The 22,056-nt window shown below is 34.2% G+C and overlaps 1 protein-coding gene across 1 annotated transcript in view; it reads right to left on the reverse strand.

Annotated features, from left to right (window-relative positions):
- Positions 1 to 22,056, reverse strand: part of VPS50 (VPS50 subunit of EARP/GARPII complex) — a gene marked incomplete at its 3' end in the record, with an annotated part of 104,804 nt that overhangs the window by 21,075 nt on the left and 61,673 nt on the right. The window contains exons 16-19 of the mRNA XM_082692424.1: positions 16,094 to 16,188; positions 15,669 to 15,767; positions 3,430 to 3,520; positions 1,491 to 1,667 (exon numbers count right to left, since the gene is read on the reverse strand). Of these exons, the coding sequence (XP_082548550.1) occupies positions 1,491 to 1,667; positions 3,430 to 3,520; positions 15,669 to 15,767; positions 16,094 to 16,188 (462 nt within the window). The remainder of the gene's footprint in view (positions 1 to 1,490; positions 1,668 to 3,429; positions 3,521 to 15,668; positions 15,768 to 16,093; positions 16,189 to 22,056) is intronic.

A 22,056-nucleotide genomic window follows, 5' to 3' on the forward strand; every position in this document is an offset into this window, starting at 1 on the left:
TTCAATGTCCAATACTGTATATTAATTTAGATGCCTTTAAGCAAAAACCCAAATAAAACAAGGTTATACACTGATTAGTTGATGAAAATGTGAACAAAGGTTCACAAGAACCTAATCCTGTATTTCACTCAGAACAATGGTTCTGTATTTGTTAATTCAGTGTTCAGAGGGACTTTATAGAACACAACTGCCAAGAATAATAAGAATCAGATACTACATGATATTTAAATTAGCAAATCACCATTACAGATGGATATATTATTTCAAAAATATTGAAGAGGGGGCGCCTGGGTGGCTCAGTGGGTTAAGCCGCTGCCTTCGGCTCAGGTCGTGATCTCAGGGTCCTGGGATCAAGTCCCGCATCGGGCTCTCTGCTCAGCAGGGAGCCTGCTTCCTCCTCTCTCTCTCTCTGCCTGCCTCTCTGCCTACTTGTGATCTATCTCTGTCAAATAAATAAATAAAATCTAAAAAAAAAAAAAAAAATATTGAAGAGACTTTTAATTCTCCCAGTTTAGTGTACTTTAGAGAGGAAAAGGATCAATAAGAATCACTAAATTGTAACTGTAAATATGGCTTACTATGAAATAATTTCTACATGATAAAACGTAATAACAATTACTTTTATGGCAATATTTTTTTTAATTGTATCTTCACCAAACAAAAAAGAAAATGCCAAAACTGAAATACATACACAAATTCAACAGAATTTCATCAACTCTGAACAGTTTTCACTTCAGCTTCATCAAATCTAAAATAAAAATCATACAAGGTCCTCTGGAAATGACGATCAGAAGGACCCATCCAAATTAAATACTGTAAAAACACAGAAAACTGTGAACTAAACATTCACTCATTGTAAATATAGGAAACTGAGGGTCACAGAGGTAAAATAGATTGCCAAGGGCCACACAGTTAATAATAATAAAGTAAATAATAAAGGTGATATTCATTCAACTCCTTCAAATCCTTTCCATTAACTCACACAACCTGAAGTTTATATTGTGTGTTTTGAGCTACTCAAAGTGTTAAAACATTGTACTTCTAAATCCTAAAAAACATCCCTGCTGGGTAACCAGGTAAGACATTACCCTCTCTCAGATAAAGGGACTTGGAACAAAATGATTCGGATGCCCAAGCTGAGAACTAAATGCAGATGATCTATTCCCTCATTCATCTATTCAATGAATCACAGAAATAAGCAGTGAAGAAACTATACCCCTACCCAATTTAGCAATCTAGTAAGAACACACAGCAACCTAATAGGAGCACAAAGTAAACATAAAGCCCAAATGTATTTTTCAAAAGGACATTTTCAACAAAGCATGCTGTAAAGCCATTACTGTACAAGTGGTAACACAGGTATATAAGCATATAGGTAGGAAGGTGGGTGCTAAATGGATAAATAAATCTAGCTAATTCACTGGGTAAAACACTTTTTAGTAAGAAAATCTCACTTATGTTCCAAAATATGTTTTAAGAACACTACATACCCCATTAGAAGCCAGGACATCTTCTGTTTCTTCATCTTTGTGGTTGGCCTGAATTTCAAACGGATTCCCATCACTACAGTACTGCTCAAACAAGGTCACTGTTTTTGAGGATGTTGAGGTTGGCTGCTTACTAGGGGAAACTGATGGGGAACGTGACTGTTCCATGAATTTAAATTCCTAGACATTAAAAAAAGGATACCTTTTAGCAACAACACTAAAATTCAGGTACACAACATATTCCATCAATGTAAATGTAGTTAGTGAAAAAAATCAATCCTGATTCTTCAGGTTATTCACTTTTAAATCTTGGAAGCTGTGTGAAGGCACAAACTTGAAAATATGTGCTCAAAAGTTTTCCTAAAGACAACTCAGTTGCTGATATCACTTTTAAAAGTGTTATCTGCATCAACTTACTCTTGGCTTAGTTTATAGAACTGCACAGAAAATTTTTGAAAATAATTTATATTTGAATAATTCTAAAAATTTTAACATAGCATCAAAGACCCAGGAAAATATGGTTTTAAGCAATAAAAAGGCCACAATAAAAATAAATCAATATTAATAATTAATATGTTTGCACCATTAATTATACGTTTTACAGACATCAGAATCTTTCTTTGTTATGCTGATGTCCATAAGCTTTCATTTATTTTTTTTCATACACCTGGAGGTAGACAACACAGACGCACACGGTGAGGTCAGATGATAGGTCTTCTAGACCTAAGATTAGCCATTAATCCATTAACTTCCTATATAATGTTGGGACTGTCACCTGGCTTCTCTGTGCCTCAATTTCTTCATCAGTAAAATGAGAGAGTCAACCTCCAGTATGAGAACCACAATGCTAAAACTAAAGAGCTGTTCTCAGATGTGGAAACCAAAGCAGTCCAAAGGGAGTCAGTGCCAAGTTTAAGACCACATTGCTTATTAGTGGAAGAGATGGAATAATCTCTAAAGTTCCTCTGATGGACGCCTGAGTGGCTCAGTCAGTTAAGTGTCTGCCTTCAGCTCAGGTCATGATCTCAGGGTCCTGGGATCGAGACCCGCACTGGGCTCCTTGCTCAGCGGGGAGCCTACTTCTCCCTCTGTCGTTCTACCTGCTGTACTCTCTTTCTCTATCAAATAAATAAAATCTTCTAAAAAAATAATAAAGTTCCTTTGAATTACAAAATTCTTGATGATTTTTTTTGGGCACCTGGATGGCTCAGTGGGTTAAAGCCTGTGCCTTTGGCTCAGGTCATGATCCCAGGGTCCTGGGATCGAGTCTCACATCGGGCTCTCTGCTCAGCAGGGAGCCTGCTTCTCCATCTCTCTGCCTGTTTCTCTGCCTACTTGTGATCTCTGTCTGTGAAATAAATAAATAAAATCTATAAAAAAAAAAAAAGAAATGACAAACAAAAAATCTCAAGCATTCTGCGAACATAAGCTTTTTCATTAAAGACCATCAAAATACAACTGATTAATTTTCTGCCAAATTTAAATAAAGCAGATCTCTTTCTGAAATCAAAAGAAAAAGATCAGGCAAAAGAATTTTCCTCGGGGCGCCTGGGTGGCTCAGTGGGTTAAGCCGCTGCCTTCGGCTCGGGTCATGATCTCAGGGTCCTGGGATCGAGTCCCATATCGGGCTCTCTGCTCGGCGGGGAGCCTGCTTCTCTCTCTCTCTGCCTGCCTCTCCATCTACTTGTGATTTCTCTCTGTCAAATAAATAAATAAAATCTTTAAAAAAAAAAAAAAAAAAGAATTTTCCTCAAGTATATAAACTGAATTTGTAAAAAGAGATTTTCACATCCATAAAAGGTGGCTATTACGCACTTTTAAGCAAGGAAAGAAAGGTGCTATTCTTTAATTAAATGATTTTATAAAAGATTTTTTAATATCTGGGTTTTTTTTAAGACAACTAAATAAAAGATAGATGCATTTGTTTCTAAGATACACTCACATGAAGTTGCAAGATACTGAAATTTGACTTCACAGGACAAAGCTCCCAGGTCTCATTCTCTAGAAACATTCTCAGTTCATCAAGCCGTGTTCTTAAAAAAAAAAAAAAAAAAAAACACACTCCAAGAAGTTAGAGGAAAAGTCCACTGTACACAAGAATTAAGAAAATAAAATATTAATTGTAGAATAATCATCACAATCATAATCAACTTTGAGAAACTATTCATACCAACACAGCAAACACATTTTACTTGTTAATGTTTTATCATCTTTAAGAGAAAAAAACTCTCAAATATTTACTAAACTCATAATATCTCTACTATATTACAAAAATAATGAATGTACAGGAAATGATATTTTTATTAAGGAATGAAACTAAAAGCTACTCCCCAACTCACATACTTAAAACATCCCTAGCTAATCATTTATCAATGCCAAAAAACAGAGGAATAATTTATAAAGTTTATGAGATCATTAATACTAATAAATGCTTTATGCTAAATAGCAAAGATCTTAATCATACTTAGTAAGCCACAAGATCAAGATAATTATCACTTTCTAAATATATTTAGCTCAGGGCCTATCTCTACACAGCACTTACAAATTAAATTACCAAGTATAGCACTTCCAGAGCCAGCACTGCACTAATCACTTACATCACATTGATATCTTCTCTCTTTTTTTAATGCTATTATGGTTTACTATCTATCTTGAGTAATCAGTACATTGTATAGGCAGTTCCAGAAAAGTCACTACTTCCTTCCAGTTGACCTAGGAAATAAATGGTCAGTGCCTGTCCTACTTTTCCCTGTCTTATAACAGCTTCATTGTTACTACTAACCTGCTATACACAAAACCTAGATTTTTTTTAAAAATTCAGATTTCTAAAGTAAAGAGGTAATAAATGGGTAATTCTGTAAAAAAGCAAAAGCTGCTTCAAACATTAGAATTAACAGAAGGGAGCTTTAAGATAATTATTATAATTAAGTTAAATAAAATACAGAAAAAAGATGTACAAAATGAAAGAAAGGAGAAGTTCAAAGAACTGCAATAATAAAAACAAAAACAGAATCATTCTGTAACTTAAAAAAAAACAATTACCTCAAATTAAAAATTGGTTAAGCAGAAAAGGCTCGATGAACTCAAAGACAGATCAATAGAAACTATCCAAAATGAAGCACAAATTGAAAACAAAAATGGAAGCAACAGAAAAGATCATAAAAGATAAATGAGACAGTCAAAATATCTAGTATGCACACAACTGAATGGAGAACATAGAATGAACAGAAGCAGTTTTGAAGAAGTAATGGCTAAGAGTATCCCAAAAGTGATTATGCCCGAATCTCACATTATATACAAAAAATAACTAAAATGGACCACAGACCTAATGTAAGAACTAAAACCACAAACATTTACAACTCTTACAATTCAACAACAAAGGACAAACAACCCAACTGAAAAATGGGCAAAGGCTTTAAATAAGCATTTTTGCGAAGACAGACAAATGACCAATTAGCATATAAGAAGATGCTGAGTATCAATAGTCAAAAACATGAGACATCACTTCATACCCACTAGGATAGCTATCATCAGAGACAGACAATAAATGGTGTCTATAAGGACTTGGAGAAATTAAGAGTCCTTATATAATGCTGATGGAAATTTAAAATGATAGAATCACTTTGGAAAACAGTTTGGTAGTTCTTCAAATTGTTAAACATAAAGTTACCACTTAACCCTGCAATTCCACTTTGTATTGGTTTCCGGTGGCTGCTGTAACAAACCACCAGAAATGGAGTGACTTAAAACAATAGAAATTTATTCTCCTACAGTTCTGGAGGCCAGAGTCTGAAACCAGTATCACTAAGTGAAATCAAGGTGTCAGCAGGGCTACCCTCTCACATCATCTACCAATCTAATCTATTCCTTGCAGCTTTCAGTTTATGGCGGCTACCACCATTCTGCATTTTGTGGTCTTAGCTCTCTAATCTCTGCCAGTCTTCTCATTACTTTCTTCTGTATCTCTTTCTCTGTGTCTGTGTCAAATCCCCCTGTCTGTGTTAAAGCATGAGAAAACTCTATGTGTCATAATTGGCTTTTAACTTGGAAACAGTCATGTACAAGTACTGGAAAGAAGCTTCTAGAAGCTGAGAATGTTCCCAAGCTGACAGCCACCATGAAAATATCTCAGTCCTAAAAAAAGGACTGAATTCTGCCAACAACCTGAATGTGCTCAGATATGGATTCCTCCTCAAAGTCTTTGGATCAGAGACCAAACTTGCTGGTACTTTGATTTTGGCCCTGTGAAATACCTAAAAGCTAAGTACCTAAACAAAGAGCTGATCAAAACTTTTAACCTCAGGGGACGCCTGGGTGGCTCAGTTGGTTAAGCAGCTGCCTTCGGCTCAGGTCATGATCCCAGCATCCTGGGATCGAGTCCCATATCGGGCTCCTTGCTCTGCAGGGAGCCTGCTTCTCCCTCTGACTCTGCCTTCCACTCTGTCTGCCTGTGCTCGCTCTCACTCGCTCTCTCTGACAAATAAATAAAATCTTTAAAAAAAAAAAACTTTTAACCTCAGAACTGTGACATAATAAATGGGTTTTGTTTTAAGCTGTTAAGCTCATGTCCATTTATTACATAATAATATAAAACTATTACAGTGATAAAAGGCACCAACTCACAGACAAAAGCAGCTTAGTAAACCCTCTGGATAAAGAGTATACAGGAAACAAGATGGAAAGTGGAAGCATGATAAAAACACTAAAAGTGTAAGAAAAGATAAATGCAGTTACAAAGTTAGTTCTTGCACTATTCCACTAAACTAACCTATGGTCAACAATAACAGAATAGGGGTGCATACTGAAAAGACGGTAACCACTACAAGAATCTATTTTTTTAATTAAATTTATTTATTTTCAGCATAACAATATTCATTATTTTTTCACCACACCCAGTGCTCCATGCAATCCGTGCCCTCTATAATACCCACCTCCTGGTACCCCAACCTCCCACCCCCCTGCTACTTCAAACCCCTCAGATTGTTTTTCAAAGAACCTATTTTTAAAAGGCTAACTGAGAAACCAAAAAGTATTAAACTAAAAAATATGCATGATCAATCCAAAATAAAGGAAGACAAAATATAAATGTAAAAAGATTAAGACTTGTAGATATAAAACAGCAATATGATGGATTTAAATACAACTATACCAATAAATACATTAAATAGAAAGAGGAAAAAAAAAACCAACTAGTTCAAACAAAATACATCAGACTGGATTTAAAAACAACAACAACAAAAGAAGTAAGACACACACTTTAAATACAAGGCCATAATTTGAAAGTAAAAATTACAAGCATGATTTCTTATAATTATGAAACAGGGTGGAATTTTTATCAAGTTTTTTTTCTTCATCTACTATGATAATCCTTATGGGATTTTTTCCCTATCTTCTGCTAACTGGTAAATTAAATTAATATTAAATATTCAGCTAACCTTTTTCTCCTATACTATTACTGTTTGTGATGTCATTATCCTTTTTAGATATCATTGAATGTAATTTGCTAATATCTGTTTAGAATTTTTACATGTTCTTTTTTTTTTTTTTTAAGACACTAGCATATGACGTTTATTCACTTGGAAGTCATCAAATGCCTATAAAAAACCTCCTAGGTGATTATATATATATTTTTTATTGTGTTATGTTGGTCACCATACAGTACATCATTAGTTTTTGATGTAGTGTTCCACATTCTTAAGAGACATTTCTCTATAATTTTTCTTTTTTGTAATGTCCTTGTTATGTTTTGGTATCAGTGTTATGCTGGCTTCATAAAGTAAGTTAGGAAGCATTCTCTCTTTCTCTGTTCTCTGAAAGAGTTGGCATTGATATTTCTCTTTAAATGCTGGATAGAATTTACCACAGAAGGCAGCAGGCTAGAGATGAAATATTTTTTTAAAAAAGTATAGAGTCGGGCACCTGGGTGGCTCAGTGGGTTAAGTTTCTGCCTTCAGCTCAGGTCATGATCTCAGGGTCCTGGGATTGAGTCCCGCAACTGGCTCTCTGCTTGGTGGAGAGCCTGCTTCCTTCTCTCTCTCTCTCTCACTCTCCCTGCCTCTCTGCCTACTTGTGATCTCTCTCTGTCAAATAAATAAATAAATTCTAAAAAAGTAAGTAAATAAATAAGTATAGAGTTAATTTCTTTAAAAGACACAGTCTAGCAGATATTCTGTATTTTATTTTTGTCAGCTTCTTAAGTTGGTTTTATAAAAATTTGTTCAATTCATCTACATTGTCAATTTTATTAGGATAAAGTTGTTCCTATCATTTTATGATGTATCTATATCACTACACATTTACTGCATTCTTTTTTTTAAATTGAGGAACAGTTGATATACTATTACATTTTTAATGTATAGGATCTATAGATAAAGTCCTGCTGATATTGGTAATTTGTATCTTTTTTTTTCTTTTTATTCAGTCTTGCTAGTATAGAATTCTATTACATACTTGCTTTTTATTTCATTGATTTCTGCTCTATAATTTTCCTCCCTCTCTTTCCTTTTGTTTAATTCACTGTCACTTTTGTAACTTCTTGAAATGGAAAGTTAAGGCACTAATTTTCAAACTTTCCTCTTTTCCAAAAAGTGCACTTACAGCTAGAAATTTTCCCTTCCGCTAGGAATCCCGTAACTTTGATGCCATGGTTTTATTATTACTATTATTCATTTAAAAAGATTTTCTGACTCCTATATGTTTTCTTCTTTGATCACTGGAAATAGGTTGCTTAATTTCCAAATATGGGTGCATTTTCTTGTTATCTCTGTCATTTACTTCTAGTTTAATTTCACTGTGGTCAGAGAATGTAAACTCTGTGATTTCAATCCTGTGACATTTTTAAAGAACTTGCTTTATGGCACAGTGGATGATTGATTTTGATAAACTCCTGTATGCCTTTGAAAAAAATATCTACTCTGCAATTGTTTTGTCTCTCACACAGGCAAGGACACACACACACACACACACACACACACACATACACATAAAAAAGAGGCAAATGTTATTGAATATGTTGGTCAAACACATATCCTTAGTGACTTTTTTTTGCTTCCATTATCAATCACTTAAAGTGGCACACAAAAAAATTCTAGTATTATAAATCTATTTCTCCTTTTAGTCTACATATTTTGCTTTATATGTCTTGGAGCTATGTCAGTATAGGCATACAAATTTAAGATTGTTTTATCTTCCTAATGAATACTCTCTTATCATTATGAAAGTATTCTCTTTATTTTTAGCAATACCTCTTGACTTAAAGTACACTTTGTCTCTTAGGAATTTCTTTAATCTGACACAGAGTATCTATAAAAGCCTTCCACAAATATCATACCTATTGACAAAGCACTGCACAATAAAGATGCGCCTTGTCACCACTTCTACTCAAAAGCGTACCAGAAGTCCTAACCAGTATAAAGATTAGAAATGAATACATAAAACCGTCATTATTCACAAATGGCATAGCTGTATATATAGAAAATTCAAAAGAATCTCCCAACTAATTATTAGGTTTAATAAAATGCTTTAACCACCAGATCACAGGAATTTCAGGTCAATATCCTAAATCAGCTTAAATATGCATATATGTGTATGTGTATACATGTATGAGTATGTGCAAGAAATAACTGTAAACTTTAAATAAAAAGCAAAAAAACAAAAACAGAAACAAAAACAAAAAAAAGCAAAACAATTCAGAATGGCATAAAAAATATTTATACAATGCTAAAAGCAGGCAAGACTAATGAATAGTGATAGAAGCCAAAATAGCAGTTATCTCTAAGGATGGTTCTGAATGAGAAGGGACAGAAGAGATCCTTCCAGGGCAGTGGAAAAATTCTGTGTCTTAACCCAGGTGGTTTATGTGGTATAAATATATGTTAAAATTTATGGAGTTGTACATTAAGATGTGTACATTTTATATTACACTGTAATAAATTTTTTCCAAAAGAAAAAAATCTTAACAATCCTCTCACTCCCCTAACTAAACTGTATGCAATAAAGGCAGGCTTGTTTTAAAAATATGGCCACAGAGGGCCTTAGGCAATATCAATCCACTTGTGAAGGGTCACAAGGTCACGATTAGTAGACAGCAGAGGGACCCTAATTTCCAAATCTTGTTCTTTTCATTGCACCACTGTTGAAAAAACATAGTCAAAAACATAGTTATTTATTTTGTGACTGTGAATGATAAATTCATTAATATTATCCAAATTGATTCGTTAAAGCTACGAAAAACTTCCTTTACATCTCTTTGCCCAAGAACGTTTTTACACAAATTGGAAGATCTGCATTTTGTTTTTTTCTTCTATTTGACTCTACTAATACACATAAAGAATAACAGTTACGATGAAAAAGCATTGAGTACATAAACTACAAACTGCAATCAAATGCTGAATAACAAATGAATGCTGACATATTATGTCAAAAGCAAACCTAATTATTACCATTTAAGCAGTTCAGGTGCCCCCTATGTCTTTAAGAAACAAGATACAAATAGGATACAAAGAAGCTCCATGGTGTACAAAAGAACAGGTACAATTCAAATAAAATTTAAAAGATTTTAAAGGGTAAATATTGTAAAGAAGACAATAACCAATCTAAGAAGCATCTCAAATATGCTGACCTACTAATTAAAGGGGGAAAAAATCCATGAATTGGAACTGCGTGAAATGTAGATCTTGTAATTAACCTGATAAAAGACTTGATGCAGTAAAAGGCAGGTTCCAAAAACAAATGATAAAATCACACACTTCAAGGAAGGTAAAGGTTCTGCTATAAGCCTGTAACATTTAAAGAGAAGGAACTTGATGCTCAGAGAAATAAAAAAACCAAATTACAGAGGTGGTAATGCTAGTTAGTACAGAGGTAGGAACCCAAGACCACTGATAACACCACACTGCCCCAAACACAGGAAGAATACTGGAAATCAATAACAACAGTATAAACTAATTAAGAGGAGTTTAAGAATGGTCTACCACTATTATATATACTATGGCAGAGGGAGTTAGTCTAACATCAGAAAGATACCATTAAGACTTTGTTCTCATTTTAACTCTAAAATTTAAGCCCTATTGTACAGTTTAGAAACCTGTATGTTTTTACTTTTAAATAATCTAATTTATAGTATTTTAAATATTAAAGATAATTTATTGGTACCATTACCACCAAGTCCAGGAACATTTGCTTTCTAAAAATATTGCCCCTATTTTCCTAAGGAACATAGCAAAGAAAGTTGCAATAATTACCTCATATCCCACACACATTCTTTTATACAATATGACCTTACCACTTCCCCAACAAATTTCCCTCCTCTTGCCTCTGGGTAGCCTCATGACATGCTTGTATTCAGTGGAATATGGTAGAAGGACTGCATGATTTCTAAGCCTACATCAGAAAAGGCCATGAAGGTTCGACCTGGGGCTTTTGGAAAACTAGTACTGTGGGAAGCCAGGTGCCATATAAGAGAAGTCCAACCACCCCTAGTTCATCATACTGGAAAGACCACATGCAGGCACTCTGGCTAACAAACTCAACTATGTACATCCTTCCAGCCACCTCCACCAAGGTGCAAGCAAAGCCGTCCTGGATCTTCTAGACAAACCCTACCGTCAGCTGAGTACTACTCAGTCACCGCAGCCAATCCTCTAAGGAACAGATTCATTCAGTTCATCTCTTCCTAAATTCCTGACTCACAGATTACATGAAATCATAACAAAATGATGGTGGTTTTAAACCCTTAAGTTTCAGGATAGTTCATTACACAACAATAGTAGTTAAAACAGGCTGGGCACTTACATATTTAAACCTTTACGTTTGTTAGACTGTTTCCTTAAAAAAAAAAAAAAATCTCGAGCTCTATCATAAAAAAACTAAAACTACTGAACATTTATGTACTGCACTCTCTGAAACCTTAGCCAAAAACGCTTATTTGGCAGAGAATATATGAGGAGGAGAAAAAGCAAGTGAGTTCTAGAAGATATAAGGCTCAGTACTCAACAAAAAAAAAAAAAAAAAAAAAAAAAAAAAAAGATTAAATCACTTAGGCTGCCCAGTGTCTTGGGATCAAGCCCGGCCTCAGGCTCCCTGCTTAGCAGGGGGCCTGCTTCTCCCTCTCCCACTCCTCTTACTTGTGTTCCCTCTCTTGCTGTGACTCTCTCTGTCAAATAAATAAATAAAATCTTTAGGAAAAAAAAAAGATTAAATCACTTAGTCCAGGCAGAAAACAAAAAGAATTATATGGATAATAAACTTGATTCTAGAAACACACATTTTAAAGATACTTTAAATAAAAACCTTTCTATACTTCTGATACTTTCTATACTTTCAATATTATAAAAATAAACCCTCAGACAATGGGAAAGTTTTTCTCCCTAAAAGGAGAGATGATCTCTCTTCTCTTTTAACACCAGTTGCTGGACCTTTAGAATCCTTAAAAATATTTTATAAGATTTGATCATTAGAGTAATTACAAATTAACATGCACTTGTTAAACAGAATGTTCTGGCAATTAAACTACATAATTTCTAAGACATTACTGTTTAAATCAGATAATTTGTGCTTTTGGGACTTCTATCACATCTGGCAGAAGAATGATAGTATTGGATGTATACAAACTTAACACTGAACATTAAGGAATTTGTGCGAATAAAACTATATTTTTGTAGAAGAATTCACATTGATAGAGACTGTGTTCCCTCACAGTCTCATGTAATTTTGCCCTAGAAAAAGATAATGACATACAGACTTTTATACAACTACCACAAGCAACTGAGTACACTTTATATAAATAGATGTTCCACCCACAGAGTAAAATGCTTCTATTTTCACTTTTTTATTATGCCATCATCTTATACTAATAGCCTAAGTGGACTCTAAGTCAGAATAATTTGGTCTAAGAATTTCTTGATTCTCAGGAGCTCTATTTGGCAGTAGAAGACTATGAAACAAATTGTAAGGATGTTTTAACACTTTTATTAACAAAATTAAAGCCCACTTGATCTATATTTCACCATGTTTCATACTGCTTTTAAATATTTATGTAATATGATTTGGTGAAGAAGATATTAAATTGGAATTTAATAGATTCATCACTAACTAACGTAATGACTTTTGTCAACTCAGTATTATGTACATTGGCATCATTTCTAAACCAACTGTTAAGTTTATCTTGCTTTCTAAAGAAAAAGATTTACTGCAGAACCCATTAACAGTTGGCACTAACTTTACCAAATGATTTTTATTATAATTTTCCAAATGGCAGCTGCTGGGAGAGAGAATGACCATAGCCAATATATTAACTAGACTCATTTTGATACTGGGGATAGAAAAGAGTACTTCTAGAAAAGTTAAATTTTTACTTTTTAACCTATTCCAGTATTCCAATATACAACACAGAAAGAAAAAAGGGCAAGATCTACAGGCATCATTTATGGAGATCTTTTCATCTAGCCACCCCTTTTTGCAGTTTGACAGAGCAATCAGCCAGAGAGTTAAATGATTTGTCCAGTGTCAGGGAGCTGGCAAGCACTGAAAGTGGTATAAGAACTCAAGTCTACTATCTCCCCTATCCAGCTCTCCTTCTAAAAGTACTGTGTATAGTCTCTTCAACGGGAAAGAAATTTCATACATATTTCTAAGGGAAGTCCATTAAAATGTTGAGTGTTTTGGAAACATTCAGTAATCCATTTCTTTTTTTTTTTTTAATTTTATTTATTTGTTTGACAGATTACAAGTAAACACAGACACGGGCAGAGAGAGAGGAGGAAGCAGGCTCCCAATCCCAGGACCCTGGGACCATGATCTGAGCTGAAGGCAGAGACTTTAACCCACTGAGCCACCTAGGTGTCCCTCAATAATTCATTTCTATAGTCTAATTTCATTAAGGTAAACTTTGGAGAGGAATCTCCATCATGGTCATAGTCTAGAAATGCCCAGACCTGGCTGCCCCAGATGACAGACACTTTTGGACAATAAGTGAAGTAGAAAGCAGAATGGAGACCCATTAAATAAATCAGAGTTGGTTTTTCTCCACTGCACATGTTGTACAGTCACTATGAACACCAAAAGGTCTCCCAGTTGTCTTACTGACTACAAGTAATCTTTGGGAAATGGACACCTGTCATGCTTTCATTGTGACAGGTAAGTGAGCCTTTTGGGCCTTCATAGTTCCTTATCCTTTCCCATTTATGATTTTAAAACTCTTCCTTTTGTACAGCAATGTGTACAAGCCAGGCCATTATTTCAGGAGGGCTTAAGTTTAATGGGGAAAAATATATATATAAATAAAGGCAGCATTAAGGTTTCATGTTGTCCCCTTCCCACTGTTCTCCTGAGGTTTAGTCAATTAAAAATTTTTTTTTCTACATCTTCTAAACAGGGGTGCCTGGGTGGCTCAGTGGGTTAAGCCTCTGCCTTCGGCTCAGGTCATGATCTCGGGGTCCTGGGATCGAGCCCCGCATCGGGCTCTCTGCTCGGCAGGGAGCCTGCTTCCTCCTCTCTCTCTCTGCCTGCCTCTCTGCCTGCTTGTGATCTCTGTCTGTCAAATAAATAAAATCTTTAAAAAAATAAAAAAATAAAAAATAAATAAATCTTCTAAACATTTTTTTAAAGACTTTATTTATTTATTTGACAGAGAAAGAGAGATCACAAGTAGGCAGAGAGGCAGGCAAAGGGGTGGGGGGAAGCAGGCTCCCTGCTGAGCAGAAAGCCTGATGCAGGGCTTGATCCCAGGACCCTGGGATCATGACCTGAGCCAAAGGCAGAGATTTAACCCACTGAGCCACCTAGACGCCTGTAAACATTCTTTGAATTCAACTACAAAACTCAAATTCTCTTTGAATTCAACTACAAAACTCAAATTCTCTGCTTCGGTTTAAATCTTAAGCATATTTAATAGTTCATAATAATAAAGAACACTTATACTTAAATATATTTAATGATTAATCATTGATTTGATGTTCAATAATCTCTCTTCTGACATGGCACCTATGACTATGACCAGGTATTGACTCTGACCAAGAAGAAAAAGCAGAATTGAACATAATTAAATAAATAAATGTGTGTGTGTGTGTGTGTGTGTGTGTGCGCGCGCGCGCGTGTGTGTGTGTCATTGAGACAGGAAAAAACCCAATAAAATAAAATATAAAGAATTATAAATAAATAAATAAATAGAATTCTTACTTTCCCTGGCACCAAAGAACAACAAAATCAAAACTTAATTTCAAAAATTAAAATGTGGAATAAAGTAAGATCTAACAATTCAAATGATAAAATATATAAGGGATATAGTATAGTCTACACCTTATATAAAGAAAGGTCTAATAAATAGCTCTCTCAATTTATTGCTGCTTTAAGCATACAATCATACTGCTAATTAAACACTCTATCCCACCTTCCCCCATTCCCAAAACCATTCCTAATCACCCTTTCTAAAGTCAGTAGTTACTGTTTTGCAATGTAATACATAATTTTTTTTTGCAGTTTCTTTCTTTTTTTTTTAATTTTTTATTTTTTATAAACATATATTTTTATCCCCAGGGGTACAGGTCTGTGAATCGCCAGCACTCACCAAAGCACATACCCTCCCCAACGTCCATAACCCCACCCCCCTTCTCCCAACCCCCCTCCCCCTAGCAACCCTCAGTTTGTTTTGTGGGATTAAGAGTCACTTATGGTTTGTCTCCCTCCCAATCCCATCTTGTAATACATAATTTTGACTTTATAGCTAGATTCTGAATATCATGCCTTCTTCCGAAGCCTTCTTACCCCTAAAAGGCAGATGCTTTCAAGTACCCCTCATTGACTGCTACCTCTACTGATCTAATTCCTTACTAGCTCACACCATGTATGCAGATATAGGATAGTGATCAAATTCTTTTGGTGAACTCCAACATAATAATCATCTTTCACCCATAAAGAAATTGGTTCAATATTTAGTTCAACATTTTGAGGCTTCAGGACAATCTATCAAAATTTAAAATAAATAAGAAATGAGAATATTTTATGGTATTTTTGGCAAAAAAAAAAAAAATTGTCCTTAACCAGCACAAAAAGAGCTACAAAGAATGAATTCTTTCAAATTCAAAAGTAACTGTTTTAAACCAATTAATGCTATAAGGTTTAAGTGTTAGACAAAGTATTCTCATTACCTAAATAAGTCTATTCATGTTTTATTACAGTTCTTACCTATGGTAGTTCTTAAAATAATTGACACTCTGTTTTCTAATGGACTCTTGTAAAACTTCAGATTTGCTACCACAAAATTCTTCTCCAACTTGCATCAACCTAGTTGGATAAAAAGATTTACATAAATTTCAGCAACATCCTTATTACAGAACAAAAGTAGTCCAGGTCATCTTTCTTCAAAGGTAACACACCATAAAAATGGAAGTTTAAAGAAATTCTAACTTTCACAAATTCATTATGGTTTACAGACATCTGAAGGGCAGAAATATTTAAACACATTCACATACACCCAGCAGAAATTGGATTATGAATGTTCAATTGTCTTCATTTCCATGAAAAAGTTATACATAACTCACTGATTCATGATTTCTTTATCATGGTTGAATGACTCAAACTAAAGAATAAAACAAGATCTCACAAAGTACCTGCTGATTATATCCAAAACAAAGATGAAATCATCATATTTAAATATAGATAAATCTGTTCCAAGCAAATAGGTTTTTACTTTTAGCTGAACATCCTGAAAAAAAAACAAAAAATATTTCAAGTAAACCCAAAATATAAAATGTAAGTTCCAAGAACCATTTATTCTATAGTTACACCTTGAAATTAGACAGGAATACATTCTTAAGAATATATATTTAGGCCAATAATCAATATTCTTATAGTGATATCACAGAGACAATTCCATAAACATCAGATATAAAAATAACAATAATGACCATCACTACTAATACATACATATATGTAAGATAAAAATTATATCCTCATTTTGGATATGAAGATCAAAATCATCATCATTTATGAGTGGCTTGCTAGGCTAGAAACCTCAAAATAATAAATTCAAAAATAATTAGAATAAGATAACTATGTGAAGTGATTATGTGCAATACATAAAAATTAAGTTTTCATGTATTTCTGCTATAGTATCTTAAAATAAGACTCCATTTAAAATAAATATTAAAGGGGCGCCTGGGTGGCTCAGTGAGTTGAGGCCTCTGCCTTCGGCTCAGGTCATGATCTCAGGGTCCTGGGATAGAGCCCCACATCGGGATCTCTGCTTGGCAGGGAGCCTGCTTCCTCCTCTCTCTCTCTGCCTGCCTCTCTGACTCCTTGTGATCTCTCTCTCTCTGTCAAATAAATAAAACCTTTAAAAAATAAATTTTAAAAAATCAATTAATTAAATAAATATTAAAAATATAACATACTTAGCAATAATTTTAATAGGCAGCATTAGACCTGTAAGAAAAAGCTAAGAACCCTAACAGGACTCAAAAGGAATTTAAATAAAATGAGAGTCGAGGGACTGAATGAGTATAAAGATGTCACCTTTTCCAAATTAATGTAGGGGTTCAGTGAAATTCTAACCAAAATCACAAAAAACTTTTCCAATAAACAATCATTCTAAAATTCACCAGAAATAACAAGCAATAACTTCTTTTAAAAATATAAAGCTGAAAAGATGGAATAAAAGTTGTAAGTGATATTGAAGGACTTGTTCTACTTGTACTAAATATATTAAAAACTATTTTTTTAAATATTTTATTTCTTTATTTGACAGAAAGAGATCAGAAGTAGAAAAACTATTTTTTTTTAAAAGAATACTGCCAAAATCCAAAGAATCAACAAAACAGGACAAACAACTCAGAACTAGTGCTAGTATATACACAAGACCTTAATGATCAAGAGTAAACACTACTGTTTGCTGACTGTTTATATTTTATCAGCATTATACTAAGAACTTTATATATTATCTTTAATTCTACAACAGCTTTGTTGAGCAGGCATTTATTATCCTCCAAAGAGAAGAAAAACTGAAAACAGGTCAAGTAATTGCCTAAGTTCACATGCCCCATGAATAACAATGCTAAGAGATGAATCCTAGTTCTCTCTACCTTCAGAGTCTCCTCTTTCCACTAGACCTTGCTACAAGAGACAAGGAAAAAGATTATTCAGAAGGTAATAGAGGGAAAAAAAAATACATTTGGAGGGAAAAACTCCTCTCTCCTCTCTTTGGATCACATATCAAAAGACATACAAATGGATTAGATAACTGTTTTTATATGTTTTCAAAAAATTAAAAATTAATGCAATAAAGCAAAAATATTTTACTAAGTGTTGTACTTCCTAAGTGTTCTAGGCAGTACTCTAGGTATTAGGGATATAGCAATTAATATAAAGTTTAGATAAATGTCTATAATTACCAGATGAATATTAACCCGAGCTTTACACAAGAAGTATTTTAAGAATAAATGTAACACAGATATTGAACTCAAGTGGGAAGAGGCGAATCTGGTCTCAAAACAGGTGAAACTGCTGCCCAGTCACCCACCAGCCCAACCCACACACAATGCCATTGCCACTGCCACTGGGGAAAGAGGGACAAGATCCAAAGGAACCAGAGCAGTTGAGAACACTTTTTTTGGTTGTTTGAGCTCTGAAACTACAGATGACAGTTTAAAAGAACATTGTGAAAAATGGGGCACGCTTACAGATCATGTGGTGATGAGAGATTCCCCTCCTCCGCACACAAAATGTTTCTGGGGTTTTGGTTTTGTGACTTATACTTGTGTTGAAGACATGGATGCAGAACATGTGTCTGACCACACAAGGTTGATGGGCCTCTACCAGAATAAAGAGAGCTATTTCTAGAGAGGATTCTGTAAAGCCTGGTGCCCAATTCACAGCGAAGAAAACTTTGATTGGGGTTATTAAAGAAGATACAGAAGAATATAATTTGAGAGACAATTTTGAAATGTATGGCAAGATTGAAACCACAAAAATTATGGAAGACAAGCAGAGGGGGATTTGTTTTTGTAACTTTTGATGATCATGATAGAATTGATAAAAATGTTGTTCAGAAATACCACACTATTCATGGGCTTAACTGTGAAGTGAAAAAGGCCTTTTCTAAACAAGAAATGCCATCTACTGGATCATAAGACATCGTGGAGGTGATCTGGCAACTTTATGTATTGTGGTGGAAACTTCAGTGAAAAAGGCAGTTTTGGTGGAAGAAACCTGGGCAGTCTCTATGGTGATGGTTCTGGTTCTGGTGGTAAAAGTGGTGGATATGGAAGCAGAAGGTTCTAAAACAATTCAGAAGAAAGGGGCTACAGATCGTAGTAGGAGAGAGAGCAAGAAGTTGTCAGGAAAGCTGCAGATTACTTTGAAATAGTCATCCCGAATGCATTAGAGGAACTAAAAATCTGCCACAGAAGGAACGATGATCCATAGTCAGAAAAGTTACTGCAGCTTAAACAGGAAAGCCTGCTTGTTCAGGACTGTCATAGCCACAGTTTACAACAAAGTGCAGGTATTGGTTAATGCAATATAGTGTCAATTAGATGTACATTCCTGAAGTCTTTCATCTCGTATCGCTTTTTTTTTCTTTTCATTACATCAGTTATATAGCCCTGTGAACAGTGGTAATAGTACTAGGAATAAAAAATTAAGGAATTTTTAACTTTTAAAAAAAGAGAAGAAATGTAGCATAAGTCACAAAGGATAAAGGTTAATGATCTGATCTTATAAAAATGCTGATCATCTGCATATTGAAAATAGACAATAGACATATAGGAGTGAAAATAGACAAATGACATATAGGAGATTACTCATTATCACATACATCACTTAGAACCTATAAGCAAAAAATGAGCAAATAACTCACAAACCAATAATTAATCGATTTTTAAATGTTCAGCTTCTCTAATAATTAAAGAACTATGAATTAAACACCAATAAAAATATAAACAGATTAAATTGCCCAATTAAAAGATAAAGTCTCTCTCAAAAAAATATTTCTTTTACATTTATAAAAGACACAATTAAAACATGACTTAAAAGCCTTTAAAATAAAGGGACAGTCAAAGGAAAATATGAACAAAATAAACATAGCGATGGTAATAATAAAGCAAGCTAGAATTCACAGCAAAATGCCTCAGGACAATAGAACCACATATTTTTTTAAATTAATGAAGGAAATTACATACAAAGAAGGTAGGTAAAGTGGTTATTAGCACTGCAGCATCAATCAACATAGCATCCAAGTATAAAAAGCAAAAGCTAACATTAGAAATAAAATAAAAACCTGACAAAATTACAATCCTTCTGGAAGATTAAAACTCCTCCCTCAGAATTACACAGGCCAAGGAAACATAGAAAAAATAAAGATATAGATTAGAATAATAAAATTAATAATAAGCTTGCTTTAATATACACATAGAACTTAACTCCTACCACAAAGAAGAAATACATGGTTATTTTCCAAATGCCCAGGCATAAATTTTTAAAATGGGTGACATTCTAGGATGTAAAGAAAATCTCAAATTCACAAGAAGTAAAAATATTGCTATCCCAATGCTCTATTGTAAAAAGAAATAAGAAGCATAAGAATAATATGAATAATTTCTTACATATCAAATATTTAAAGATGAAAATAAAAATCTTGGAATATCGAGACTTTCATCTAGTTTGATTTGTAAGCTCCAAAAGGTCAAGTACCATGGGTTCACCAACATGTTCTTAAATCCACAGTGTCTGCCAAATTGTACAACTGACATGACCTTTTTCTTATAAATTTTCTTTTTTAGTCTAAACGCATGGAAAATATTCTAAAAATTTTCATATCAAAAAATCAGTCTTTCTGATTTTGAGTTTAGTTTTTATATTAAAAAAGTTATCTTTTTATGCTTTTCACTTTTCATTATCTCTATAATAAATTTATAATAAATGTATACAAATTGTCACATGCTGATTTGTGGTTTGGAATTCAACATTTCAGATGTTAGAAATGTATTAAGCTTAGAAATGTATATAACATATATATTCAACACCCACAAGTGGAGTCTAAGGCAGTATCCTAAAATAAAACACATTAATATTCCTGTAACATATAAATGTTCACTTTAATGAGATAAATACTACAAAAAACCTTAAAGACAATACAGGTTTGGTTCTGCTACTAAATGAATTCAAATCAGGTCAGGTTTTGCCAGCTGAATGTGTTATCAAAAAACATTTGTTTTTCAGAGTTTCTGCTTTTTTCAATTGTACTGAGCCTTATAATTTCAATTAATACTCAATGAGTTCCCAAAGTATGCAAAATACTGTTTCAGAACTATTGAGAATTGGGTCGGGGGAGGGCGGCAAAGGAGACTTGGAGTGATGGAGATGAAACCTACACACAATAGTCTATACTCAAAAGCATGATCACTTCCATTAACTGGCCAAATGCTTAAATGAGAACAGCTTTACTAAACTTCATATTTAGGGACACCTGGGCGCTCAGTCAGTTAAGCGTCCACTCAGGTCATAATCCGGGGGTCCTGGGATCGAGTCCCGCATTGGGCTCTTTGCTCAGTGGACAGCCTGCTTCCTCCCCCTGCCTACCACTGCCCCCTGCTTGTGTTCACTGGCGCCCTCTCTCTCTCTCTGGCAAATAAATACAATCTTACAAAAAAAAAGAAAAACCCACAAAAAACAACTCTCCTATTTAGCAGATTTTCCTTTACCTAGAATGAAATCAAGTTGCCAGACTGAATGGAAACCGACTATATAAAATGCCAGGCCAATATTTCAAAGCACACTGAGTTACCAGAAATTCTATCATGGATTCTACAATTTCAATTACGTATGACTAGTGTCTATTAGTAGGAGACTAAATCAGGAGATTAAATCAGAAACAATTCATATCTGACTTTAGATGTATACTTAATGAGATTTCCCTTTCCAGTAAACATAATATTCAGAAAAAAGTCAGCCTAAACCCATAATTAATGGTAAATAAAAAGTAGTTTAATATATAACAAAGCCATACATAAAAACCCCACAGCTAACATACTCAGTGTTGAAAAAAAACTGAGAGCATTTCCTCTAAGATCAGGGACAAGACAAAGATGCTATTCTTGCTACTTTATTCAACGCAGTATTGGATGTCCTAGCCACACCAATAAGACAAGAAGAAGGAAGAAGAAGCACCCATATTTGTAAGGAAGAACTTAAATTGTCACTGGAAGATGACAGGATATTATACATAAAAAAGCTTAAAGATGCGACCAAAAAACTACTAGGAGTAGTAAATGAATTCAGTAAAGTTGCAAGACACAAGATTAATACCTAGAAATTGGTAGCATTTCTGTAAACTAATACCAAAGTAGCAGAAAGACAAATTAAGAAAATAATTTCAGGGGCACCTGGGTGGCTCAGTGGGTTAAAGCCTCTGCCTTCGGCTCAGGTCATGATCTCAGGGTCCTGGCATTGACCCCCACATCAGGCTCTCTACTCAGCGGGGAGCCTGCTTCCCCCTCTCTCTCTGCCTGCCTCTGCCTACTTGTGATCTCTCTCTCTGTCAAATAAATAAATAAAATATTAACAAGAAAAAAAGAAA

This window comes from Mustela nivalis (genome assembly GCF_964662115.1).
Source record: "Mustela nivalis genome assembly, chromosome: 12".
NCBI lineage: Eukaryota > Metazoa > Chordata > Mammalia > Carnivora > Mustelidae > Mustela > Mustela nivalis.